Source organism: Rhinolophus sinicus, chromosome 11 (assembly GCF_057876585.1).
Source record: "Rhinolophus sinicus isolate RSI-liver-muscle chromosome 11, RSI-T2T, whole genome shotgun sequence".
NCBI lineage: Eukaryota > Metazoa > Chordata > Mammalia > Chiroptera > Rhinolophidae > Rhinolophus > Rhinolophus sinicus.
In genome coordinates, this window is record NC_142511.1 from 23,000,792 (window position 1) to 23,027,610 (window position 26,819).

At 55.5% G+C, this 26,819-nt stretch overlaps 1 protein-coding gene across 6 annotated transcripts; it reads right to left on the bottom strand.

The window, feature by feature from the left end:
* On the bottom strand, positions 1-24,927 carry CDK18 (cyclin dependent kinase 18). Of its 6 annotated transcripts, XM_074322471.2 has the most exons (18): positions 24,789-24,927; positions 20,563-20,678; positions 15,826-16,506; positions 9,122-9,258; positions 8,811-8,950; positions 8,099-8,224; positions 7,232-7,288; positions 6,280-6,394; positions 6,013-6,107; positions 5,711-5,773; positions 4,912-5,035; positions 4,692-4,812; positions 3,869-3,966; positions 3,537-3,642; positions 3,373-3,415; positions 2,610-2,700; positions 2,177-2,254; positions 1-1,551 (listed from the first exon to the last, which is right to left on the bottom strand). In XM_074322471.2, exons 4-18 carry the CDS (start codon positions 9,231-9,233, stop codon positions 1,517-1,519), a joined length of 1,404 nt encoding a protein of 467 aa, XP_074178572.2. In that variant the 5' UTR covers positions 9,234-9,258; positions 15,826-16,506; positions 20,563-20,678; positions 24,789-24,927; the 3' UTR covers positions 1-1,516. The 6 variants fall into 6 exon arrangements, with proteins under 6 accessions (XP_074178572.2, XP_019608057.3, XP_074178573.2 ...); XM_019752498.3 differs by lacking the exon at positions 15,826-16,506; XM_074322472.2 differs by lacking the exon at positions 20,563-20,678 and having other exon boundaries at positions 24,789-24,916.
* Positions 24,928-26,819: the final 1,892 nt, after the last annotated feature.

Consider the following 26,819-nt stretch of genomic DNA (forward strand, 5'->3'; position numbering starts at 1 on the left):
CAAACTCTCGCTCCACTTTATATACATACATATGTATATACACATATGTGCATGCACACACATGCCCACCCACACTCCTGAGGCCTGGAGAAGGCCTGTCTTTGGCATCAATCTGTCAAATTCAGCTTTTCTGCACGAGACTGCCTACTCCTTTCTGTGCAACATGAATTAAATATAGCATCTGCCTTTGTGCTGAATCACAGGACATTCACAGTACAAAGGGGAGAAAGTACAGGGACTCCTGGGGAGGCCGAGACCCTCCAGGGCTGCTCCTCAGGCTGAGGGGGTTGGGCTGGGTAGGAGGCTGCTGTAGGCAGCCTGGGCCTGGCCTCCCCTTGGCGTTGCCATTCAAGGTTCAGCCAAGGGTTGAGGCACCCTTGGGATTATAAGAGGCATGATCCATAGGGGTGCTGAGGTGCACCTTCTTCAGGGCCCGCGGCCCCCATGCTCCCAGCCCTCTGGGCGGGGCTCTCAGGATCAAAGCCTGTCCTGTCCCATCCTCATACCTCAGGCTGGGGCATTTGCACTCTCCCTCTTGTGACCACCCTTTGGGGAGGCTGGGAAGGTGGGGTTGGGGAGGCTGCACCAGCCCCAAGGAGCTGAAGCCAGCCTGGCACCAGTGTCAAGGTGACCCTGCGTATCTGGGTGCCGTCCGCAGGGCCCTGGCCCAGGGCTAGCTTATCAGCATTCAGGGGTGACAAGCAGGAGCCACTCTCAGAAAGAGTGGACAAGGAGGAGCTTGCGTCAGAGCTGCAAGGGCAGTGAGTGCTCTACCACCTACCAACTTAAGGCAATACCATTCAGACTGGGAGATGGTGGGAGCCAGCTGAGGTGGTAGTACAGCTGGTGGTACCAGGCCACCTCTGCACTCAGCTGGGCATCAGCAGCACGCGGGGCCTCTGGTGAGGAGGGGGGAATGGGAAGCGGGTGGGGCTACTATTCCCCCTGTTGCTCTAGGGACACCCACCCCTCAGGAAAGGGGTGGACTTTGGCACATACATGGGCACCCAGAATTCCAAGGTCCTGGAAAGGGTGCCATGTCACTTCACTTCCTGCTCACGGAGGGGAAGGTGAAAGGTGCCTGTAAGGGGCGCTACCAGACTAGTGAGGCAGGCAGGTCCCCGGGGGAGGAATGGTGGTACCTGTGTCCAGGGCACAGTGCTCAACCTGGTGGCTGGATTCTCCTGTCCCTTTCGGTGCCACACTGGTGCCCAAGGATTCGGGGTGAAAAAGGGTCCGAAGTCCCTCCCTACCCCCTCAGCCCCTCCCAGGGACACAGCTCAGGGCCAGCCCAGGGCAGGCGATGGAGGGGTTGGTATCCAGGCCAAATCCACCTGGGAGGCATGTGGAAATCAGGGTGAGGAAACAGCTGTGGCCAGCAGGGCTGCAAGGGATCTTCTGAGCCGGCCTTAGCCCTCATTTCTCAGTCCTCCGAGGGCCGCACAGGCCACACCCTGCCCGCAGTTGTGCTCAGTGTGTCCTCTCCTCCTTTGGGCCAAAGCAGGGTGAGCATGGCTCAGAAGATGCTCTGTCTTCGGTTCTTCCCTCGTCCTGGAGCACAGAGGGGAAGAGGGGGACTGCAGAGAGGAGGCTGGGCTGGAGGGGCCCAAGAGCAGGAGGGAAGGGCATGCTCCAGAACTGCTAATTGAGTGAGCAAGAGCATATGCTCAGGAGCCAGTCAGTCCTGGGTTCGAATCCCATCTCTGCCGCTTAGGAGCTGTGTGAAATTGTGACTGAATCTCTCAGAGCCTCAGTTTCATTGACTGTGAAGTGGGGAGCATTAATAGTACCAATTTCAAGGGGTGTTTTAAGGATTAAATGCGATAATGCATGGAAAGTTCCTGTCACTTTCAAGGCCATCAGCTGTTGTAGAGACCAAGTACACTTCTCCAGTGTGAAGGCTAGTTAGACAGCTCAGAGTTTGCAGAGGGCATGCACCTTTGTCAGAGCTATGTCAGATGCAGCCCAGTTCTGTCTGGGTGGGGGTTGAGGAGGGAGACACTGGAGGAGGAAGCCTGGGCAGGAGATAGGGAAACCTGCTCCCCAGGGGCCCCCAGAAGGGAGCCAACATCAGCGAGGCCATGCTGCTAGGCCCCATCTCTGTTCCTTGAGAGGGAGGAGCAGCCTTCCCCGGTCTCCTCTCATAAGGGGAGGAAGGGGAGGCACAAGCCCCTACCTGGCTGCTGAAAGGCCAGGCCCCGGTAGCCTGGGTCCTTCTGGAGCTGGATCTCCTTCAGGGAGAAGATGGAGGCAGCTGGGAAGAGAGAGGAGAAAGGCAGGGAGAGAGCTGGGTGGAGCCGGCCCTAGAGCCTGCGGCCCCCATACCATTGAGTACATGGAGCTGGGAGCACCCCCTGGCTGGGGAACCCCTTCAGTTAGGAGTGGCCCAGGAGACCTAACTGGGCATTTCAGGCAATGTCTCAGTTCCACAGAGGTTGGCCCCTAGTCATAAATGAGAACTCAAGGATGGGAAACCATGTGCCCAATTCTGCTCAGCTGGTCCAAGGGCCTCTGGCCTCTTTGTTCTAGTTCTTCAAAGCACACCTATTGCCCCCTTTCCTGGTTCTGGGGTGGCCCTGTCCCCTCCCCGAAACTCCCCCAACACTCACTGTCTTCAAGCTGGTGTACACGCTCTCCCAGAGACCGGAAGTATGGGTGGTTCAGGGCTGCCTCTGCTGACATGCGACTCTTCGATTCATACTGAAAGGCACAGCAAGGCTATTGGGCCTTGGCTGGGGGACTGCGGGGACCCCTCTGGGCAGTGTCATTCCTACCCTAAGTTATGTGGCTACGATGAGAGGGACCTGCATCTAAGCACAGAAGCCCCTGGGGTCAGGTGCCGGCTCCCACCTCCAAGCCAACCTAAGGCAGTCTCAGGGCTCAGGATCCCGCCAGGAGGAAAACCAGAAACAGGACTTTGGGGTGACCTCTTCTTGGGACAGGAATGCAGATACTAAAGCAACCACGATCACAACATTAATAACCACAATATTAATATGTAATACCAACAAGCACCCTCTATTGTGTGCTTACTTTAAGACAGGCACCATATTAAGTGTGTGTCATGATCTCAATTTACCCTCACGGCCATCTCATAAAATATGAATGATTAATTGCACTTTGCAGTTGAGGAAACAGGCACAGAAAAGTTCTGTAACTTCCCCAAAGCTACACAGTTGGTAAGTGGGTTTGAACCCATTTGAAATCAGTGGGGAAACCAGAGCGCCTCTTGGTGTTGGGGGTGGGGAGGGGAGTGGCAGGGACTGACAGTTCAGACTTTGTGAACACGAGGTGGGCGGAGGACAGGGGGTGTCTTGGGGCTTCCGCTGCCTTTGGCTGCCTATTCCTGGGACCAGCTGGAGACACACTCACCAGGAGGAGGCTGGTCAGGAGGTTGATGCCCTCGGTGTCCAACCTGCAGGAGGAAGGAGCTGGCAGAGGCCTGGCCTGGGTTGGGTGGGGAGGGTGGGGCATGTGGCCACTTCCAGGAGCGACAGCCAGGACCACAAGGAGGAGATGTGGGGCGGTAAGGCTACCTGGGAGCGTGGCTGATGAGCGGCTGGGGTAGGTACTGTGGGAAGCTGTAGGAACGGAACTCCGACAGGGCCATTACTCCGGGCCACGTCTCTTCTGTAGGGGTCCCTGCGGAGACAAGAGGGGGTGGGGAGAGCATTGTGAGGAACCAGAGTCAAGGGCGACTTGGAGGGGTGCAATATAGGGGGTGGAGGCAGAGAACCGCCAAGACCAAAGGGGTCCTCGCCCTGTTGTGAGCAGGCGCAGACACTCTTCCCAGTCCCTTTAGGCGCCCAGGCTGGACGGAGTTCTGGCGTCCCCTGGTGGTCGTACTGGGGGAGCGCAGGAGACTGACCGAGGAGTCGGAAGATGAGGTGCAGCTCCTCCTTGACCGTGGAGCCGGGGAAGAGGGGCCTCCCTGTGGCCATCTCGTAGTGGATGCAGCCCACGCCCCTGCGGGAGCAATGGGCAGCGGCGCGTCAGACTGGGCCTCCTCGCGCCCGGGTTCCGAGGGCTGCTCCACCACGACGTACTGCCCCACAGTGGTCCTGCCGCGCTGGCGGGTGGCCCAGGGCACGGAGACTCCTAGCATAGCCCAGCCCCGGGGGGCTTCTCTGGGCTCTGGGACACTCTGCCCTCTCCCCTTTCACTCTGTAGGGTTTGGGTCTGCACAGCCAGCACCCATGTGACAGTTCTTTAAGCAGTGATGTCACAAACTTTTTCCACGTTGCGTGCCCCCACTGGAAGAGAAAAGTCATGAATCGTTCTCCTCAAGAACCCGGGGGCACAGGGCAGTGGTCATTCACTGGAAACCTGTTTTACCTTTCAAATTGAGCTGATTTTTCATTCTACAATGTGCATGTTAATTTTAACATAAAAATAATATATCCTTTCCAAAATTTTCAGTAGAACTGATGCTTGGAGAAGAGTCATCATATTTACTATGGGGGCCCTCCTGTACCCCCTATGGCCCTGGGGTAGTGTTTCAGACGCCCGGCTTGCAGGGTCTACTTAGAGCCGATGAGGTTCAGGCTTCACCCTTTAACATCCAATTCGACAGGATGCAACAGGGCTCCTAGTCAAAGGAAGCTAGACAGTTCTTCAGAGAGACCCCTGGAGCACCAAAAGGGTGTCTGGAGTGTGGAACGCCTGCCCTCACTCCCACAGCGCGCACTCACCACATATCGATGGGGGTGGAGTACTCTGTGGACCCCAGCAGGACATCAGGGGGCCTGTACCACAGAGTCACCACCTCGTTGGAGTAGGTCTTCGTGGGGACTGACTTGGCCCGGGCCAGTCCTAGGAACAGACACGTCACTGAACTTCTTCCCACCACAGCAGCCTCATTCCCAGGGGACTGTTGGCCCCCCACCTGGCCCTGGGGGCTCAGGCCCTCACCAAAGTCAGCCAGCTTCAGCTCCCCCCTCTCGTTGATAAGCAGGTTCTGGGGTTTCAGGTCCCGATGCAGGATCTTGCGGCGGTGGCAGTAGGCAAGGCCCCGGAGCAGCTGGAACATGAAAATCTGGGGCAGGAGGGAGCAGTGGAAGGTGAGAACGTGTCCCATCTGGGAGACCCGCGCATCTGCCCCATGGCTGGGATGGGGTTGGGGACAGGGCCTGGGCAGGGGTGAGGTACTAGAGAGCCACCTGGCTCTCCTGCCCACACTGCAGCCCCCGCTTTGGCCCCATCCACCCCAGGGAGCTTAGCCAGAGGGCAGGAGAGCAGGTGTGCGGAGGAGGCAGGAGGAAGAGTTCTCCAGCCCAGGAGCTGAGGGGCCAGGCAGGACCGGGAAGCCCACTATTTGGGGACGTATGCGCTTGATTCTCGGACACAAAACCAGAAGAGGTTACTCATCCCTCTGAGCTTCCCCAGAAGCCTCCCTTCATCCTGGCAGGTAATTCATGCTGTCATCTGACAGATGGAAAAACTGATGCTCAGAGTTAGAGAGGGGGGTTTATATCAACAGCTAGACAGTGGCACAGGGTGTGTGTCTGTGTGGTGGGGTAAGGTGCTCCGCACAGTCCCCGGTCCTCCCTGAACGACACTGCCCCTTCCCTCCCTCCTCCATTTGACGGTCTGAGCAACCTCAGCAGCCCAGATCCTGCTGGTGAGTGGGTTCCCACGCTGGGCTTGAGAACAGGTGGATGCCAAGATCGGAGGGGTCCTGAAGGGGGGTCCCCGACTGCGAGGCCCTCACCTTGACATTGTGCATACTCATGAGGTTTCCACAGTGGTCCAGGTACTGCTTCAGGTCACTGTCCTGGAAGAGAGCCTGGCTCAGCCCTGCCCTGCCCCCTGGCTGGAAGGCCCTCCCTGGGTAGGGTCCAAGCCCAGGTATGGGACATGTCCCTGGTTCAAAGCTGCTCATAGGCCTGGGCCCTTGGCCCACTCCTGCCTGAGAGCATCTGAGAACCTGATTGTAGAAAAGGGCCCGGGGCACCCCTACCACCTTCCCACCCCCTGACCTCCTCCTTTAAGGGGGAGAAGCTCCCAACTCACCAGGTACTCAAACACCAGGGTGAGGGACCGCTCCGTATGGATGAGGTCGTGCAGGGTGACAATATTGGCGTGCTTTAGGTTCTTCAGTAGAGACACTACGGGGAGATGGGCCTGCCTGGGTCCCTGGTGCCCCACATGCCCCTCACACCCTCTCTTCTTGGCATCAGCCCAACAAGTCCCCACTTCAGCAATGACCTTCTGTCCCCAGGCTCCCACCACGGCTCAGGTTGATGAACCTCTCCCCCCAGGAGCCCTAGGATGCTGTACCCTCTCGGATGGCAGTGCAGGGCGCCCCCTCCTCATGCTCCAGCCGGATCTCCTTCAGGGCCACGAGGTTCTCTGTCAGTTTACTGCGCCCCTTGAAGACTGTGGCATAGGTGCCCTGGGAACAAGAACCCCACAGCCCCAGCCTGACTCAGGCACTGCTCTCCTCTGATCAGTGCCCCCCGCCTTGTGCCTCTGCTGGGGCTGTGACTGGCTGGCAGGCACTTCCCACTTCTTCTCCCTTCACTTCTCTGTGAAGCTGTCCCTAACTCCTCCTGGTCAGAGTGAGCTGTCCTTCCCCTAAGCCCTCAACAGGCAGGTGCCCCTCTATCACGATGCCAGTTTGTTCTTGATGTTGATGTTTGTGAAGGTCTCCTCTTTGGGTTTCTGCAGGGAAAGGGCCCTCTTCCTCCTCTCTCTGAACCTTCGTCCACCCCCAGCCATGAACACAAATCCTGGTGCAGTGGTAACAGAAACAGCTAATAGTTACACAGCACTTACTACATCCAGGCATTGTCTAAGTGCCGTACAAAAGCGCATTATAGTAACTTATTCAGTCCTCACACAACCCTGTGAGGTAGAACAGTTACAATCTCCACTTGACAGAGGAAGAAACGGAGGAACAGAGAGGTCACATAACACACCCAAGGCCACAGAGATAGTAAATGGTAGAGTTGGGATTCGAACCCAGGTAAGAAATACTTGCAGGAAAAAAAACCAAAAAACAACTAGATCCTGCCCAGAGCCCACAGGCCACTCTATCCTTATGCCCTCCTGCAGGACCTGGGCCCACCTCAACACCTGCCAAAGCTGGGCCCAAGTGCCAGGCCACGATCACGCGCCTCTGTGGGGCAGGGGCAGTGAGAGGACAGACCAGGGAGGCTGGGGAGGACCCTGTCCCTCCTCCTAACCATCCTGCCTGGCTGCCCTGAGAAGACCAAACCCAGCCTCTTACCTCCCCCAGTTTGTCCAGTTTCACATATGTTTCCAGTTTCCCAAAGCCGATATCTGACTGAGAGGAAGAGACACAGGGTCCTGTGAGCTTGAAGGCCCCGGCAGCCCCAACACTACACCTCCCCCCTCCAGCCTCCAGGAAGAAAGGTAATGAGACCCCCACTGGGGAGAGGGAACAACTGTAGGTAGCAGGGGTGAGGGCAGCCACAAATCCTTCCTCTTCTCTTCCCTCTATCCCATGAAAGTGGGAGTTCCTTCCTCCCCTGGCAGTGGAAAGTATGGAGCCCAGAGCTGTGGCACCTGGGATTGCCTCATTACACCTTGATCACCTGTTTGTCTAGCTCGGACTACTAGCTCCTTGAGGGCAGGAATTGTTTCTTTTTCTCCACTGCTCCTCAAGTGTCCAGTTCAGAACCCACCTCCCCAACGGCCTCTCTCATCAGCACACTTCCTATAGCTCAACCCTTAACAATACAGATTCCTAGGCCCCATTACCCAGAGAGTCTGATTCTGTAGGTATCTGGAGTAGGGACCAGAGTTTGTGTTTTGGAAGATGCTCCCAAGGAAATATGATAGGCAGCCAGGTTGGGAAACACGTGCCAACTAGTCTACTGATCTCATGTCAGTGGAGAGCGACCCAGAGGGGGTTTGGGGCTCAGCCCCAGCCCTGGTGGGAGGGACCCTCTCAAGGAATGAATGTTGACGTTGGACTATATGAATCTGATGTGGCCAGCAGGTGGCACCAGAGGCTTGGGAACCTCCCTGGAAACTGCGACAGGCCTCAGCAGGAACAGGCCAAAGCAGAACTGTGTCCATGCTGGGGAGAGTGTGTTCCACACTGGTGAACCTCTGACCCTCTTGGACTCACCAGGGATGCTCGGCGGGACGTGCGACTGAGCGGTTTGGGCAGGTCTGGGTTCTCCAATTGCAGCTTCTGCAAGAATTCCTGGGGCAGCCGGATGTCCACGGGCAGAGAGAGCCTCTTACTGATGTCCTGCAGTGACCGGGATGGGACAGGGACACCAGTGTTTGCTCCAGGGTAACTGGTGCTGTGGGACCCTTGCCTTGCACCCTGGGTCTGGCTTTCCCTGTAGAACAATGCCAGCAGGGCCAAACCACGAGCTGTGACTCCAGGCTCATAGCTGCTTCAAAGATGTGCCAGAAACACAAGTATGTGAATGCCCAGGGGTTGCTGTGTGACCTTTGGCAGTCCCTTCCCCTCTCTGGGCCTGCATCACCTTCTGCACACACTATGACTCTGTACGCCTATTTTTCTTATACTTGGGTACACATATATAGGTCATGAGAACAATAGTCAAATTGTCCAGCCCTTGCTATGTACCAGGAATGCTGTAAACACTTGGCATATATTAACTCATCTAATCTTCATAATGACTATTTTAACACAATGAGACTGTGGTACATAGAGGTTGAGAAACTTGCTTAGGGTCACAGAGCTAATCAATGGTAGAGCCGAGATTTGAACCCATAAAGTCTGGCTCCAAGGCAACCACTCTCCTGGGCACACATCGGTGGATGTGTACTGCCATGTCCACAGGGCAGAGCCCAGAGCTCCTTACCTCCATGGAGAAGCGGCGCTGGCTCTGTCGCCGGTACTGCATGCCAGGGGACGGCTGCCGGGGCTCCTCCCCACTGTCTGAGGGAGAGAAGGTGCTGGACTCTGGCTGGGGGTCTCCGCCAAGCGGACCAAGCTGCAGGTCTGAGAGGGAGAGGCATCAGCTCCCCTCCCTGCCTCTCTGCCCCGGAGGGAAGGAAGGGGGTTTAATCCTCCACCTCTGGCCCCCACAAGGCCAGCAGTGAAGGTGTGGTGAGGGAGGACAAAGAGGGTCTTGGGGGCAATGCCGGGGTGGGGAGGGCCCCAGACCCTCACCCTCATTGTGCTGGTTGAACTGCTCTGTGAACTCAGTCAAGGACTCCTCAATAGTCTCGGTGCGGGGCACAGACAGGGAGAAGCGACGCTTAAAGTTCTTCATCATGTTCATTGTCAGCAGGACCGGGCAGCAGGTCCTGAGATCGGAGAAGTGAGAAGAGCAGTGACAACAAGGCAACAGGGCTGGTCGACACCAAGTGAATTCCGGGTCTTGGTCTCCATTTTCCCGTCAAGCTCTGTTGTCTTGCACTTGGGAGGCAGGGTTGAGTCTTCCCAACCAAACTTTGAGCTCCCAGAGGGGACGTCCCAACCCTCTGCCTCCCTGTGAATCTCACCCCCAGGACCCTCTGCTCCTGGGGAGATAGTCACAATATGGATCAAACAGAGCAGCAAAGTACTGCTCATAAGAGCAGTATGATGTACCAAGAGGATCCTGGAGGCCTCCCCAGGGCCAGATGGAGGTCTAGAGAGTTCTGGAAGGAGGAGTGCATGGCAGGGAGGGCACCAGAACCAGGTGTCCCTTGGGCCAGCAGCTCTTTACCAACTTGTGTGTAAGAGCTTGAACATGTCAGCAGCCAGTGAGCCTCACTGATTGATGCCCATAGCTGACCATCAGCTTGACCTGAGCCCTTGTGACACAGAGTCTGGTCCAAACCCCATTTCATCCTAATACCAATACCTGGAGGTCCCTCTCTGGCATCCCCAGGAGACAGGAAAAGAGAGGAAAGAGAGGAAGGAGGGGATGTGTGTATCCTAGCTGGCCCCGCCCCATCTCTCCAGTTAAAATGCAGGAAGTCAGGAACAGCTGAAGGCCTCAGGGGAAACAGAAGTTGGCCGGAAACAGAGCAGGTCCCCAGGGAGTTCTGAGCAGGCGGGGTGTCCACTGCAGAGAATACAACGGGGGAGGGGTGTGCTGCTCTGCTCACCCCCAGGGTCCTTACCCAGCCAGAAAGGGTTCTCTCCCTGCAGCTCTGCAGCCCTCTTATCCTCTGAGTGAGGGGACACCTACTGGACTCCCAAAGAGACTTGTGCAACTGCTTCTTCCCGAAGACCCTCCTCTGTCCTGCCTTGAAAACTGGGTCTGTCCAGTCTCTCCCCTTCCCCTCCATGGTTCCATAAGCTCCCAAAGTGACCACCCCTCATCCTGCTCTGCCTACATCTCCCTCAGCTGCAGTGGGGCTGGGACCAAGAGGTCCCACAAGGGCCCCCACGGACACCTGTCGAGAAGGCATCAGGGGCCAACCCTGTGATGGAAGGCGGCCACCCTGCACCTTCTCCCAGCTTGTACCCATGCACCAGGCACAGCTCATTCCCAGAGGATGCTCTCAGCCCTGTCACTGGCCAATACCCAGTTGCCAAGGCAACCAGGCCCCTCCTGAATCCTCCTGGTTTAAGGAATTATGGGTCAGTAACATGTTTGCTTTGCTTAATGATCACATCCTTCTGTCCTCAGCCAGCCTGGAAAGGATCCTTTTCCTGGACCTGAAGGCTGCTGGCTGCCCCCAAATGCAGCTAAGTTGTGGCCCTCCAGCTCCCCTGAGCCCTGAGATTAGGCATGGATAGGCCTTCCTTCCTCAGGCTGGCATTTGTCAGAGTACAGGCCTTAGGTCTGCACTGCCAGCTAAGCCTACCTCTAGCAGTGGGCCCTGAAGTCTCACTCTGTTCAGCTCAACAAATGAGGATTGCGTGCGTACCTACTACGTGCCAGGCATTGTTATAGTGGTGACTAAAGGGTGGACCCTATTCTCAAGGAGCTGAGGGGCTGGGGAGGCCTCCTCTGCTGAAAATGCAGCTGAGAGCTCCTTTTATTCCAGCTGCCTTGGCAAAGCCCCCTGGCTATGGACTTTCCCGATCCTCCATCTGAAGCTCATTCCTGCCGGCCAACTTCAGCCACTCCTCTGTGGCTCTACACAATGTCTCGATGTGTCGGGCCACCTGTCTGCAGGATTCTCAGACAGGAGCTCCCAGAGGGCAGCCACCTGCCTCATACTGTGTGTGCAGCCAGCCCAGGGGAACTCATAATAGAGGTGGCGTATGGGTTCCAGTGACAAGGGGACCGAGACATGCCCTACCTGTTGACTCATATTTCCCAGCATGACAGGAGACTGTACCGATCAATTGTTTACAATGCCATCTGAATATCAGCAGCATCACCAGGGAAAGTGCAGTTTTAAAAAGCAGCCCCTGGAGCAAGGAGCTAGGAGCCACCAGCTTGGGTCTAGGGGCCTGGAGACATGTTGGGGAAGCATGTAAGGTCCACTAAGGGATGGTAATCTGTCCAGGTTTCTGGACTGCCTGACTGGCTGAGCTAGGGACTCCTCTGACCTGCGGAGGTGGGAGGGCGGAGGGCATGCTGAGTGCAGCAGGAGACACCCCCCACACACACAGAAGGGGAGGAAACGTCTGCCGGGCACAAACTGAAGCCCCAGGTTTGGTCATGGTTATTCATGGGGAATCGGCGGAGACAGGCACTTGGGTCCCTGAGGTCTGATCTCTGCCAAGAGGGGCCAGCCAATCTCCTTCTAAAAACAGGGTTCCCGCATAAAGCCACCCTGTAGTCTGGGATTTATGGGATGGAGTGACGGGTTTGAGGTTCAGGAATCCACCAATAGTCGCCAAAAATCTCACGCCCTTGCTCTTTCCTGGGGGGGGGGGGGAGAAGAGATCATTAATAGCTTTCTGGGAGAGAGACCCCCAATTTCTACAAGGCAAAGGAAACCTAGCCCTGAATTGCACCTGCTCTCCTCATGTTCAGTTAGGAGCAAGGAGCCACTAGCTTGGGTCTGGGATGGGGCGGAAAGGGAGGGTAAAACTGGGGACAACTGACTAGAGCAGGAATGTGGGACCAAGTGCAGGAGAGGGATGGGGACCAGCTGTTCTCCACAGCCTGAGAAGAGACCAAGAGGAAGTGGCTGTCACTGTAGCAGGAGCAGTGAAGGTCAGATGTAGGGATGGACTTCCTGATGGTGACAGGGGAGCAGGTGGCAGGGGTGGTGACCACAGCAGAGAGTGGATGCCTCTCTGCTGGGGACAATCAGGGCATTGAACCCGGCAGGGTCTTGGGTGTGTCAGGGCAGACTGGGAAGTGAATGGTCTGTTGTTCCCTAGCTCAAGACACAAGATGCCTCTGTCACTTTTCCCTCGGAAGAGTCAGCTCCTCAGATTTGGGGACTGAGGGGGGAGGGAGGCAGGAAAATGGCCTGTCACCTTGTGCTGTCTGCCCCCACCCCCATATGGGGACAGAAGGGCTCAGTGTGACCCTGAGGCCAGTCCAGGGCCAGGGACAGTGTGGCCTTTGTCCCCAGGCCAGGGAGCCATCTGGGGCTGTACCCGTGCAACTGGTGCCAGGGGAAGAGGGAGATGGGCGTCCAGGGATGCTGGCCTGGCTGGGGTGGGTGGGGGGATGGTAAAGGGGCACAACCCTCTTGGGCACTTCAGGCCTTCCCTCCTGCCCCCCGGCCCAGGTAAGTCCATAAAATTCTCAGCCTACCTCCTGCCAGTTCTGCCGGGGCACACACCTGCTGGCCCAGAACTTCCTGGTGGTGCCAGAGAAGTGGGTGGCACAGGAGGAAGGAGGAGCCAGGCCAGGAGGAAACTGACACATGCCCAGAGGCCACTGTGCACCCAGCAAGAAAGGGCTGGAGTCCTGGAAGGTTAGCAGAGGCACGTACAGATCCACTACTCCAATCCCTAGCTGGCCCACGGAGGGTGTGGAGACTCCCAGAGAGGAACTGCCGTGCTCAAAATCTTGCAGCAATTTGCTGTAGTCAAACTCCGCACCCACATCGCTCCTTGTTTCTCCTAACTGGAATGCTCCCCACACCACCCCTGCCTGTGGCCTAGGCTATACGTACTCTTTTCTCCTCCAGATCTCCTCCACCCCCACCCTGAATAAAAAACCAGAAAACTCCAAGTTCAGATTCTGGTGCTACCAGTAGCAGGCTGTATGATGGCGATTAAGTTGTAAAATCTCTCTTCACTTTGGCTCTGGTCCTTCATTTGACCATTATTACTGAACAGCTACTACATACCAGGAACTGTTATTGACCCTGAGAATCTTGTGAACAAAACATTCATTCCTGCCCTCTTTACATTTATGTTCTAATGAAGGTGGGGGGGGGGGTTCCGGGGGAGGGCAGCACGGACAATAAAATAAATAAAATACACAGTATGTTAGATGGTGACAGATGCAATGAAGAAAATAAAGCAGGAAGGAGGGACAGAGTGTAAGAGGCAAGGGCATTACAATTACATAGGGTTGTCAGGATGGCCTCCCTGAGAAGGTGACAGCTTCTTAGAAAAATTCCAAATAGGCAGGGGGAGGAAGCTGGTCACGTGGCATCTGGGGGAAGCTGGTCAGCAAGGGAACAGTACAGCAAAATTCCTGAGGCAGAAGTGAGTGTGGTCGAGAAGAGCAGTGTGGCTGGAGAGGGGGCCAGAGGGGAGCACGGGGAGAGCACATCATGGGGCCTGTGGAACGTGGGAGGGTTGGAGCAGATGAGTGATGTGATCCCACTTGGATTTTAACAGGCTCCCTCTGGCTGTGGTGTTGATAACAGACTGCGTGGGCAAAGGGAAAAGCAGGGAGCTGGGCTGGAGGCTACTCAGAGGTCCAGGAGAGATGGTGGTGGCTGAGGCCAGCGTGGGAGCAGTGGAGGTGGGGAGAACTGGGGGGATTCTAGAGGTATCTGGAAGGTGGAGCCAAAGGAATTCGCAGAAGGATTGTCTATGGGCTATGAGAAGGGGTCAAGCGGGGCTGGGAGGGTTTGGGCCTGAGTATCTGGAAGGATGGAGATGAGGAATGCTGGGAGTGCAGGTTGGGGTGGCCTGGGGTGGAGTAGGGTTTGCGAGCCAGTGTCTGATGTCCAGTGGACATCTGAATGGAGATGCTGAGTGAGCAGACACGACACAGCACTAGTATAAGGAAGACACCCAGAAATTGTTAGCTTTCTCTTCTTTTCTGTTCTTAAGCGCCTGCTCAGACGTGAAGATGTGCCAGAAAAGAGGCCTCATACAAAGCTCATCAGACACAGACCTCCTTACAGCCCATAAGGTGCCTTGAGACCCTGGCATGGAAGAGGGGTGGGAAGCAGGGTACATGGTGAGCTATTGGCAGGCCTGAGCCACCAGAGGGAAAGGCCAGGCAGGTAAGGTCCCCCGATTTACACTGAAACAACTCGGCGGCAGAGCCACACAGGTCAGAGGACCCAGGCTCCTGGCTGACAGATCTCATGCCATCCTTGGAGGGGAGAAAGCGCCACACAGCAGGCCAGTTCAGCCCCATGGGTCCCTCATCCAGGTAGTGCAGACCCGGTCTCCTGCCCCCACTCCCAGGACAACCTCTGCCAGGCCCCAGACCTAACACCTGCCCTGGGGCTGGGACACATGGGGGGACCCTCACCGGGAGACCATGAGGCAGAGAAGGAGGTTGGCAGAGCATCCAAGGAAGCCGGGCGGCAGCTTCCACCTCACAGAAGTTTGGCTACAGACGAGTGTGGAGGGTGGTGTGTCAGCTTCACTTAACCTCCAGGGAGCCGGCCTGGAGATCAGCAAGCCCTGAATAAAGCCTGCCCCGTGAATAAAGCCCCAGTTCCCAGCCTGTACCCAAGACCTCTCAAGATCCAGACCCCCCCTTCCTCTCTGGCTTTGTTCTCCCTACTCCCTACCACTCTAGCTCTGTTCCAGGCCACACCCCTGTATGCAGTTCAGGTCTCAGGTCTTCAAAAGCTTCCCTGACCCCTCAGGACCACTAAGTGACCCTCCCATGAGCATACTTCATCAAGGTGCACGAGCTCACAGGACCACCGAGACGACTTTTCATGTGCCTCCCTCACCAGGGCGCTTTGATCGTTCTGCCTTGTGCTGAGGACGCACAGCAGGCATGGCTGTCTGTTCCACGGCCCAGGGAGCACATGTACTATGGGCCAGGTAGGCACAAGATGCTTCTCCAATCCCTTTCTGTTTTGTTTTGTTTTGTCTTAGATCTCGGTCTTTGTGGGCCCAGGGGCAGGGGCTGAAGGGTATAACTTCCAACTGCCCACTTTTTGAAGCCCAGACAGTCTGACTCTCAGTACCAAAGGCCAAGCACTAGCCAGGATACTCATGATACTTTCTGCTGCCCACTCCCTGCCCCGACCTCAGTCACTCAGCCACGTCAGGCCTTTGGGCAGGTTTCAAAACAGAGGCCACGGCTGACCAAGTTTGCAGACGTCACGAGCTGAGACTTCAGACACTTCCTCCTCCCAGTGAGAACTGTGCCTGCAGGGGGCCTGCAGATAGCATCTCTTCCTTCATCCTCTAACTGACCCTGCACAGCTTGAAGCTTTAGTTTCCCTAGCTTGCAACAAACCTCAGGGGAAGCCAGTCACCTTATGGCTGCCTGGAGCTGGGAGGCAGCGACAGAAGCGCTGAGCCCTCATCACTGACCTCGCCGCACCCCGGCTCTGGCCTGGATGAGAGAGATTGCCAGCCTGGGGCCTCCTGGGTGGCTAGAATCAAGGAAGACCAGCGAGGCCTGCAGTTGCCTTGCCAATGAACAGATGCTCTGGACAGTGATGGCGCTCAGAGAAGATTTCCATGGCCTCAGTTTGGAGTGAAGGAAGCAGGCAAGGAAGGCCTTCAGAGAGCAAGCAGGGCTAAGATGCAGGGAGCCTGGTCAGGAGGCAGAGCGTCTGGGGCTCAGGGTCATCCCTGCAGTGTCCTACCTGACAGAATGTCCAATAGTGACGGCCACATGCCATCCACGCCTGCTCTCCAAAATTCTCAGCAGTTCGGAGTCATGGAAGAAATCCCAGCTCTCCCACGTATAGCACTGTGACCTGGGAAGACTCCCACACCTCCATTTCTTTGTCTGCTAAAAGCGAATGATACCTAACCTCCCATCCAACTGCCACCAGGCTGCGAGACTTCACTTTCTCAGTGGCTTTCTGATGATGTCACTCCCCTGTTCAAAATCCTTCAATATAACACTGCCCTCAGGAAAAGGTCCAGACTCCAGGGCCCAGCAGACCAGGCCTCTTGTGTTGTGATCCCCGTATGCTTCTCGTCTTAGCTCTCACCCCTCCTTGGAGGGTCTAGTTTTACGGAATGTGCTGGGCGTTTGCAGAGGAAACCACACTTACGCCCCATATCCCTGCACATGCCATTCATTTGGCCTGTGACGCCCTTCCTCATTGTCCCCTTGGTAAAACCACTTCCAGACTCGGTGTCCTTCCTCTGAGAAGCTGCACATGACAGCACCTCCTTCTTCTAGGTAAAATGAGATGTTTCCTCCTCATCGCTTCCAGGGCAGCCAGTGCATGTTTGCAACTAGACTGTGATGTCCTTCAGACAAGAGCAGTCAGCATCATTCCTCAGCGCCTTCCATGGTGTCAGGAGCCTCCCAGCTGCTCAGTCAGTGTTTGCGGAATGAATGAATAAATGGCACAATTAGACCATAGCCGCTATATCATAATGATTTGTTTAAGCCTCTTTTCTCTACAGATGTATAAACATTAGGCTCATGAAGGACAAAGACCTTCAGTCCCCTGAATCTCCAGGACACTCTGCCAGTCTGTGTGCAATAAATGCTGGCTCCCTTCCTTTCACTTTCAGCCAGACCAGGGACCTGTTTCTGGGTTATCTTCTGCGTAGGAGGCCAGCCCCACTCTTTGTAGGTAGGACTTGAGCACCACCGGGGTGGGCTCACCCTGCCCTCTTTTGGGGCACATCAGAGCAAGCCTGGGCAGCACAGCCAACCAGCCCTAGGCTCCCCAGGATGTGATTCGTCCTCGGCCCTCCTGGATCTCAGTGGGCACTGGAACCCTGGGATGGTGGGCCAGGGACGAGGGAAAAGCCAGCCAAGCGCTCACATCTTCAAGGCTCAGTCCAGGCACAACGTCTTCCTAGACACCTTCTTTGCTGCCCCTCATGTATTCTCCAGCATGAAACCCTGCGGGCCCCCGTCAGGCACGGACCCTCCTCTGTGCTTCCACAGCATTTGGACACGCCCAAGCAGAGCCCTTGGCTCTCTGTGCTGTACCTGTTCACTTGTCTATTTCCCTAGTTTACCTATAAACTTGTTAGGGTGAGGACTGGGACCGACGAGTCATTATACCCAGTGTCTGACTCAGGGCCTGACGCCGAGTGAGCCCTCACAGGATCGTGAGTGAATGTGTGCAATATATGCTGTGACTTCCTAGTTCCAGGAGCTGTTTGGAGGCAAGAGGACTGACAGGAGACCGTCAGTTGCCCACTGGACTCAGTTAGCCATAACTAACCCTCCTCCAGCCAGCTATTGGCCCTGACCACAGTGGGGAAATGGTGGGCTGGGGCAGAGGGGGCAGCCTCCTGCCTGGCAGTAACTCCCTAAGAGAGGCCTGTAGAGATCTCTGGGCTGGCAGGTGCCACACCACAGTGAGGGATGGAGAAATCTTAATGAGAGGTTCCAACCGGACATGCATTAAGGAGCCTCCAGGGCTCATGGGGAGGGGAGTTGGCAGGCCCCTGAGGCCTTCTTCATGGGCTCCCATTCCTCAGTGGCAGATTCCCAGATACCCACAGGTCAGGTGTACTACTCAAGCTCAGACCTTGGCCTTGACCCCTACAGATGACCCCTCTTGATCTCCTGACTGCCCCACTTCTAGCTCCTCTGTGTGGGCCCCATATCAGCCCTGCTGATACTCACTTTACTGCTCTCTGTCTTCCTAAGGCTCAAAAAATAGAGGCACATATATCATCTTCCACTATTTTCTTTGTGACCTTTTTTGAAGACCCAGCTAAAGCTGGCCTGCAATGTTTGGGGAGGCTCTGGATTTCCAAGTGATACAATGGGATAAGTCACCCTTCTGTCAGCTGTGGTCCTCGCTGCGCAGAATATCCCAGACCATAAGCCAAAGCAAGACCTCCCTTCCCACATCTTCCTGCTTCCAGGCAAAGCCAGCCTCACTTCCCAGGCAAAGGAGACCCTTTCCTACTCTTTTTAGCAACCCCATTAAAGACCCCCAAGGAAGGTCCCTCAGCTACCACCCAGTGCTTTCCAAATTCCCAAGTCCAGAACCTTTTCTCAGGTCTTCCTTAAATTCCAAAGGAAAGCGCTCCATCTGTGTCTTCTCTGTTTGCTTAAGCACAGATGCGGATGCTCGCCATCTTCTACAAATCAGCAGGAGGAGAAATAGAGATCAAGTACACCCACTCTTTGGTCTCCCTTTTTCCAGACATACGGATCTGTCATGGGATCCCTGTCAACAGCTCTGGTTTTCTCACCAGGCCCAACTTTAGCAACAGAATGGCAGGGGCCTTCGAGTGCTGGTGTCCCTGGGGACCTCTCAGTCTCAAGAGCAGGGAGGGCAGGAGGGGAGGGTTTCCCAGCATCTCTAGGCCATATTCCTATTTATACTCTACTCCCCGTCCCCACCCATCAGTCTGGCCCACGCTACCTCATGCCCGCATTCCAACAGGACCCCCGGCCTACATTCTCCACGATGCCTCCCTCCTACGAGGTTGGGCCCAGGCGGCTGCCTCAGCCTGGGTCACCTCCCCACTCCTCCCTGTCTCCAAGGCCCCCTCTAGGAAGCCTCTGGACATCTCCCAGTTGTTCAACTGTTCTCGAAATGCCCTCATCATCAGTGGCACCTGCTGCCCAGATCTCAGGCTTCCTGAAGGGAGGTGCTGATTTCTCCTAGTCACTCTCTCATTTCACAAGTAGCTGCTCGGTGCCAGGCACTGTCCTAGGCTCTACGCCTTGTTTTCCCTTCCCTTGGCCCCTCCTCCTCCTCCTTCTTTCTCCCTGTTCTGGCGGACTTACTTCCTTTACCTGTCCCTGAGTGTTGGCAACCCCCAGAGTTCCCTCTTTAGCCTTTTGTTTCCCCCCCTCTACACACACTTTCCGGTGACCTCATGCTCTCCAGCGGAGGAAACCACCACCCATGTGCTGATGACTCTGGCCCCACTGAGCCCGAGCCTCACACACATAGGGCCAACTGCCGGTTGGGCACCTCTGTCTAGATGTCTCCCAAGGATCTGAGATACTAGAATACCCCCACTGGGCCCAGAACAGGCGGAGATAGCAAATAGTTTGAGCAAAAGCTGTATGTGTACTAGATATACATCTGTCATAGATATACACACATACATACAAATACTGCATATAATCCAGAAAGACAGACATTAAAATACTAATTGTAGTTGTCCCCGGGGACAGAATCATGGGTAATTTTAAGGTCTTCTTGCTTATTTGCATCATCTAATATTTCCATAATGAACATTCATTGCTTATGCTGAAAAAAGTAACACTTCTTTTTAAATGAAAAGAAAGTATTTTTAGATTGAGCTTCCAGAACTGTTTAGCGCAAGCCTTGGGAGAACTATAATTATCTTGAGCAGGGTCGGCAAATGTTTTCTGTAAAAGGCCAGATAGTCAACATTTAAGGCTTTATGGGTCATACGGTCTCTGGAGCAAACACACAATTCTGCCCTTGTAGAAAATGCCCACAGACACGATGGAAACGCATGAGTGTGGCTGCGTTCCAGTAAACCTTTGCTCCTGGATACTAAAATTTGAATTTTATATAATTTTCAAGTGTCACAAAATATTATTTTCCTCTATGGAATTCTTCCCAGACATTTAAAACTGTAAAACCATTCTCAGTGCACAGGACATCTACTAAAAACAGGCTGGATCTGGCCAGGAGCCACAGTTCACCTTGCCCTCCAGCATTCAGTGCCTTATGGCATTTGAATCCAGCACCCACTCCTTTGGGAGGTGCTTTTTCTCCTCCTATCTGACTGGGGGGAGGCCTTCCAGGGTTTCCTTGCCCATTTGAGCCGTGGCAGGGACTGGCTACTCAGGCCTCAGCTGGGGGAAGCCCCTGTGCTCCAGAGTTTAGAGGAACAGAAGGTGGAGCCCCTCCCCAGGTCTCAGAGCACAGCTCACCCTGCCAGTAGGATCAGCAAAAGTTGAAACTACAAACTAACAGTCATGGATGGGGCTTTAGAAATCTCCTGGTCTTTGCCCTTATTTTTCAGGTGAGGAAGGCAAGACTCAGAAAGAGGAGTGACCTGCCCAAGGCCACTTGGGTTGACAGGGCAGAGCTGAGACTAGGGCTTGTGACTTTGAGTTCAGTGCCCTTTCTGCTGCCCCAGGGTTGGAAGGGACTGCAAGGACCTGCCCAGAGGTGGCATTTCCTTCACCAGGCACCATTACCAGGGAAATCAGCAGCCCACTCAAGGGCCACCTTCGATATGGGAAGGAACCATATCAAATCTGGCATCCATCCAGAATGTGGCAGCCAGCCCAGCAGTGGTGGGGGTGGGGGCTGGCGAAGGCCTCCATGCCAGGAACAGGGAACGGCCCTGGGACCCGTTCTTGGCTTCATTCCATGTCCTGCTAGCCAAGGTGGTCGGGAGACCCCGCACTGCTGATTGCAAGAGTGATACCCTCCAGCCCAGGGCCTATCACCTACCTGCTTCCAGGTACTGGTCTTGCCAAGACCTAGGGAAGAACAGCCATGGTGACCTCCTGGGCTTTGAGAAGCAGCCCTGGTTCTTGAGGGGATCCCCAAAGGCAAGGAAAGGAGGGCTGTAGGGAAGCAAGGAATGAGCACAGATCATTCTGGCGCTTTGTCAGAATGTCTCATGATAACGGTAAAATGCAGAGGGTGCTCAGAGTGAGGAAGAGTAGAAACGTAAGAACACGGTTTTCTTCCCAGTTTGGGGCCTGAGCTCTGGTTTCTACAGGGATCGAGCAGAGGCCAGGTACTGGGAACTATCAAATGCGGCCTATTAACTCCGTTTGCCACACCTCTCGATGACCACGCCACGTAAGGAAAAAAGCTAGGATAAAGCTGGGCATTATCTCATTGGAATCCTCACAACCACAGGAAGTAACACTATTACTCTCCCCATTTTCTAAATGAGGAAACTGAAACAAGGGTAAGCAAGTGCCTTCACCTACGCAACCACTTACTGAATGGTAGAAGTAGGATTTGAACTGACCCCAAAGTCCATACACGGCCTCCACCCATGGTGGACAGGAGACACACACTCAACATGTACAGAAAGAATAGTCACCTTACCTATCCCCACCCCTCCATTTCCAGGGAAGACTATTTAATGTCAGTAGGGTGGGGCAGGAGCACAGGTGAGACCATCATCCAGAGTTCCAAGAAAGGGGGGGGTCTCACCACTGTCCCTTTAAAAGTTCTGGCCAATGTCTCTGAGACCAGGGTGTCTGTCTCACCAGGGCCACTCATGTGGTCAGGCAGCATCAAGACCCTTTTCAGTTCAAAGCCAAACCTCACACTTGCCTCCCGAGCCCTCCTCTGCAGATGGAACCGCAGAGAATTCAGGAGCAGATGGGCTCTCCTTCAGACAAGAGGTCTGGCTGAGATGCACCACAACTCTCCCCTTCCCGACCTGCGGCTGCACCACTGGCCAGCTGCTGCCAATCCCAGCACTGGCTCTGTCGTGATCCTGGGTCCCAGACCTCTGCCTGAGCTGCTGTGAGCCCAGCCTCAGAGCGGGTCCTGTGTGTGTGTCTGCAGCTGTGGGGAGCAGGACAAGACTACCCTTGGTCTCCTCCCACCCCCTAGAGATGGGCAAGTGCCTACTCAGCAGCTAATGCCAGGAGGGTGAAGGTAAAGGGTCTAGGGTGGAGGAGAGAAGCGGTTATGGTAGGACATAGCCCTGGGGAAGAGAAGTGTGACTTGTTCCCAAAGGGGCGAAGCTAATCCGGTGAGTCTGGATCCAGGCCAGCCACCCCCTCGTGGACAGCAGAGAACAGGGACTGCAATTAATTAAGTACTCGGGGAGGGTCTTCTTACCCCAAAGAAGAGATGCTCTGCCAGAGGCCCCTAGAGCAGGAAGCTGTGGGTTTTCCAGCTCCCGGTGCCTACCTCACTCATCCTTTGGAAACTAGAGTGTAGAGTCCCCACAGCACAGACTCCTGGTCCCCTCCAGGCAGGTTTCCACCCAGCCTGTAACCGCCTCCCCCTTTCTCTTACACAGAACCTTCCTCCCCAGTCTGAAAGTGCAGGAAAGATACAGTCTAAAGGCCCAGCCTGATGGGATCAGGAAAGCCTGTCTCGGTCTCTACCCCAGAGCCAGGCACAGTGCCCTAAATAGGAAATTTCTTTCCAAATAACCACCAAATAACCAACTGGTACAGCTAGCAGTTATTTAGCATCTGCTATGTGCCAGGCAGTATGTGTTATTTCATTTAATTCATAACAACTCTCCCTATTATGATCCCCATTTCAGAGATGAAGAAACCGAGGCTGGGAGAAGCTCAGGAGTTGGCTGGGGAGATGGGAATCACAGAGCTAGTATGTGCTGGAGCTGGACTCCATCAAGGCCCTGGGTTTGCCCTCCCTTTTAGGCAAACTCAGTTGGGGAAGGAAAAAAGGAATCGGAGAGGGCTAGATGGAAATGCAGTCCGAAACGAGGTGACCCCAGAAAGGAGAGGCAAGGTTGAGACACGAACTAGGAGGAGCCAAGGCAGGCTCTGCCCCACGGCACGGGGCCTGTGTCTGGGCATAGGAAAGCCCAAGTGGGCAGAGGACAGAGTCTGGGTCTGGAGAGAAAACAAAAGCAGCTGTAGAGGCAGCTCCATCTCCTGGAGGACCAGGGGGAGACTTTCAAGGCAGGAAGCCGAACCCATGAGATCTCACACCAGGAACCCACTTATTCCTCAGATCTGGTGCCCTCTCTCCTGGGACCCACGCAGAAGCTGGCAACCCACAGGACAAACAGGAGCCTCATACTCACAGCACCACCCCCACCCTTTCCTCTCCTGAGGTGAAACCAGAGAACTCTGGAGTGGGCTGGGATCTGTCGCCTTTGATGGGGCAGGGACTGAGAGCAGGAGGCTGAGGGTCAGATGGAAGTGGGCTGGATCCCACCCGCCTCTGTGACTTTGGGGAAGTTGGTCTCTCAGAGTCTCTGCTTCCTTACCTGTACTATGGGGATAATAACACCGACTTCATAGAGCTGCGTGACACACTGCGTGACATCCATAAATGCTCAGTAATTGGGAGCCACAAGGTATTCAGAAATCAGACGTAATTTACTGAAGCCTACTCTGGCTCTGCAAACCTCAGTAAGCTCGGGAAGAACGAAGGGTCCATCTCCTGGTCGGGCATGGGCAGCCAGTAGGGAGACTCCCAGGAAGCTAGTGGGCAGTGAGGTTGCAGGGGTGGGGAGAGGCTCACAGGCTCATCAGCTACACAGGAGGTGGCTCGGGCAGGGTAACCTGAGACAGTAGCTTTGCTGTGGCAAGGTGACCCTTTCTTCGGGCAGCCTTCAGGATGCAAATCCAAACCCAAGAGCTGCTGCCCGTGTTATGTGGACCCATCCTCACCGTCCCCAACCCTAAGCCACATTGTCTCAGTCCCCTGCCAAGGCCAGGCTAAAGGTAGGGGATCTTTGAGGACTAGGATGCCCTCTCAGCCAGACTTCCCTTGGTGTCCTCGAGGATTCTGCTCCTCCGGGCTAGTGTCCAGGAATGTGCTGTGTGTGTGCCCAGCCCCAGTAGAAAAAACGCCGCTCGAACATGCGGAATCTCACAGGACGCTGACACAGGAGGGGCAAGCCGATGGGTGGTATTAGTGAGTCACAGGGCCCAGGCCACAGGTGGGGAACTGTTGAGGTCTGGGCTGGAGGTGCGGCTAAGATTCTGGGGAGCTGACCCCCACCCCTCACAGCCCCAACTCTTCCACCTCTAAGTTAGGAAGGGGTTCAGAGAGAATTAGAAGGCCACTGGTGCCTGGTAGGATGTTGACCCCACAGCACAGAAAATTAGTCTCACCAGTCCCACTGCCACTACAAGGCCTGCGCAGCCCCCAACACGGAGAGAACAGAGGCCTCCAGCCCACCCCACATTCTCATTTCTGACTCCTGATCATCTCCCCACACACAGCAGAATCCTCAAGCCACGTCTCCTTAGTCCAGCAGACCGCCCACCCTTTCCCATGGCTTCATTAGCGCTTTGCCAGTGGCTACCGCGGGGTGAGGGCCACTGCCCCTCCAGGTCCCCGGGTGGCAGAGAGAGGAGGCAGCAATCCCCAGAGGTCCGCACTCACCCCCACCCCCACCCCCACCCCACCTTCCAGAGATGGAACCTGCCGGGCTTCATCTTCCACCTTCACCCCAGGGCTCTGGCCTCCCACCCTGGCCTGCGGCTCTGGAAAGTTCACCAGCGCCTGGAAAGCCCTTCGAGGAGGCGATCTGGCCCCTCACTCGCGGGTTCCCACCTCACCCAGAGACACTGATCTTTGGCCTTCCCAGAAGGAAGGGCGCTTGGAAAGCGCCAGGTTCGCGACTGGTGGAAAACTTTGCTTCCCAGGGTTCAGACCCAAGCTCGGTGCCCAAGGGAGTCCGGATGGAGACTCCCTGGGGGGTGCGGGTCTGAGAGTGCAAAACAGCCCTCCCTCCTAAGCACCTAGGACTTGGGAGTGGCCTCTGCAGGATTTCACCGCCCCCCCACCACACACACACGCACACACACACAACACGCCTCGCGATCCCCGATCTCCCAGCCGCGCAGGCAGTCGCCTCCAATCCCTCGCCCCCCGGCAAAGCAGCGGCGCCTTTAAGAGCCACCCAGGTTACCTTTGCTCCGTTTCGCCGGCGCCACTGTGCCCCCGGCTCCGACCTACCCTCCTCCCGCGGCGCCCCCGTCAGCCGGACTTACCGCGCGCGTCCTGGGGCCGCGGGGCTGGGCACCGTGTCCTGCGCCCTGCCGGGGTCCCTGCCCGGGTTCGGGGCTGCTTCCCCTGCTCCGGAAAGGTGAGCGGCTCCCGGGAGAAGCTGCAACCTGAGCTGGAGGAGGAGGAGGAGGAGGAAGAGGAGGACGAGGAGGAGGAGGAGGAGGAGGAGGAGGAAGGAGAAAAGGAGGGGCGGGGAGGGGAGGAGGAGGAAGGTGGGGAAGAGGAGGGAGGGGGAGGAGGAGGAGGAAGGGGAAAGCCCGGCCCCCGCCAGAGTTTTTCACGTGTACAAGTTGACTCCTCCCCATCCCTCCCGCCCAGCCCGTAGCTGCTGCCAATCCCCAGGGCTCCCTCTGCCCTGCTGCCCACCCTTTTCTCCCACTCTGGGAACTCGAGTCCAAGCACCTCTTCCGGTTTGGGTCCTAGGCCTGGTCTCTGCGGCCCTTCGGGAGCTGGCCCTGAGAGCCTTGACTAAAGGGGTGAGACCCTCTAGACTGGAGTACCCTAGGACTGGGGCCAGGGCACCGGACGATTTGCTGAGGGGGCCTATCTGTAAATGTAGTTCTCCCACCTTCTGAGTCTGATCCTGACCCCAGGAGCTAATGTGCACAGGCGGGTCCTGTTGGTCATTTTCGCCTTTAGAGTTCTTAACAACAGTAGTCCTGGAGCTCGTCCTCTGCCCTGTCCAATGGGGCTTGACACTTACCTTTAGGGACAAAGCTCCCACCTGGTTGGCCCCACCTCTCCAGGGCTTGAATGAAGCCTAACTACTAACCATCACCCTCACTTCCTACCCTGAAGGCTAATTCAGTTTGTCCTTCTAGAATTAAACGCTGCAGACCAACTGAGAATCATCCAAGAAGACTTGCAGACTAGCTAGGGCTAGTCCAGTTTTAATTTTACAGAAGGGGAAACTGATGCCCAGAAGGAGATTGAACTGGCCCAAAGTCCAATGAGGAGTTAGTGACAAGCCATGATTAGGACCCAGGCCAATAGCCACTCCTCCTACACCATCCAACTTCAGGGATCAAAGGAAAACTGGGATGAGATGAAGGGCACAGTGGCCCCATCTGGATCCCTCCCAGCCCTGCTTCCTCCTGAGGGCTATGAGGAGAGGGGTGCCTCAGATCTGGTGGGCACCAAATCAAAGATTTATATGTCCTTTGCCCTGCCAGTGGACATGGCCTCTTTAGTTTGGGGGCCCTGGTGGTGGTGGTAGTGGTGGTGGGTCTCTTGAGGAGGCGTGGTTCACAGTATGGATGTGTTTCTGCCTGAACCCTTTCCTATGATTGATCTGAAGTAATCGCCTCTCCTTACATCCTGGGCTTTGAGCCTGGGGCCTTTCCCTGGGGATGAGTTGTTAAGAACAATTTCCTTTCTAGAAGACGTGGGCCTGAGGTCTCACCCTGAAGCCAACCATCTGCCCTCCAACATCAGCCTGCAACACAAGATCTCTTTAGACTCCACAGAGGTTGAGCATGGGAGAAGCAGGAAGACACTGGGCCCACGCAGGAGTGTGGCTGTGGGTCGTCTGCAAGGTCATCCCACAAAGGGCCTCCCAACTCTTTGCTACCTCTGTTTTCTCTGCCAGACATACTTTAGAAAAATAAAACTGCTGAGTGTTGAAGAGGTGCAAAGAGTGGATGGATATGGAGCCTCCAGGCTTTGGGGAGAGGAAGCGACCGGCCTGGCTCCATAATGCATATCTGTGATAAGAATACCGAGGGCAAGGAGGCCATACAGATGCAGGGAGAGCAGGGAGCGGCACTATGTCTAAAGAACTGTTTTAGAGGGTTAGAAAGAATGGGGCCAAAGAGTCGAGTTTGAAGGAACCAGGGTGACGGATGAGCTCAGGAGGTTTCAACGAAAGTTTTCTGCGTATCTCTTATATGCCAAATAATAGACAACTCTCTGGGCACAAAAGATGAATGAGCCGCAGTCCCTACCCTCAGGGAGCTCACGGGCTAATGGGGCAGGTAAGTAAACAGTTCTGATGCTGCAGAACCAAGATTAGAGCT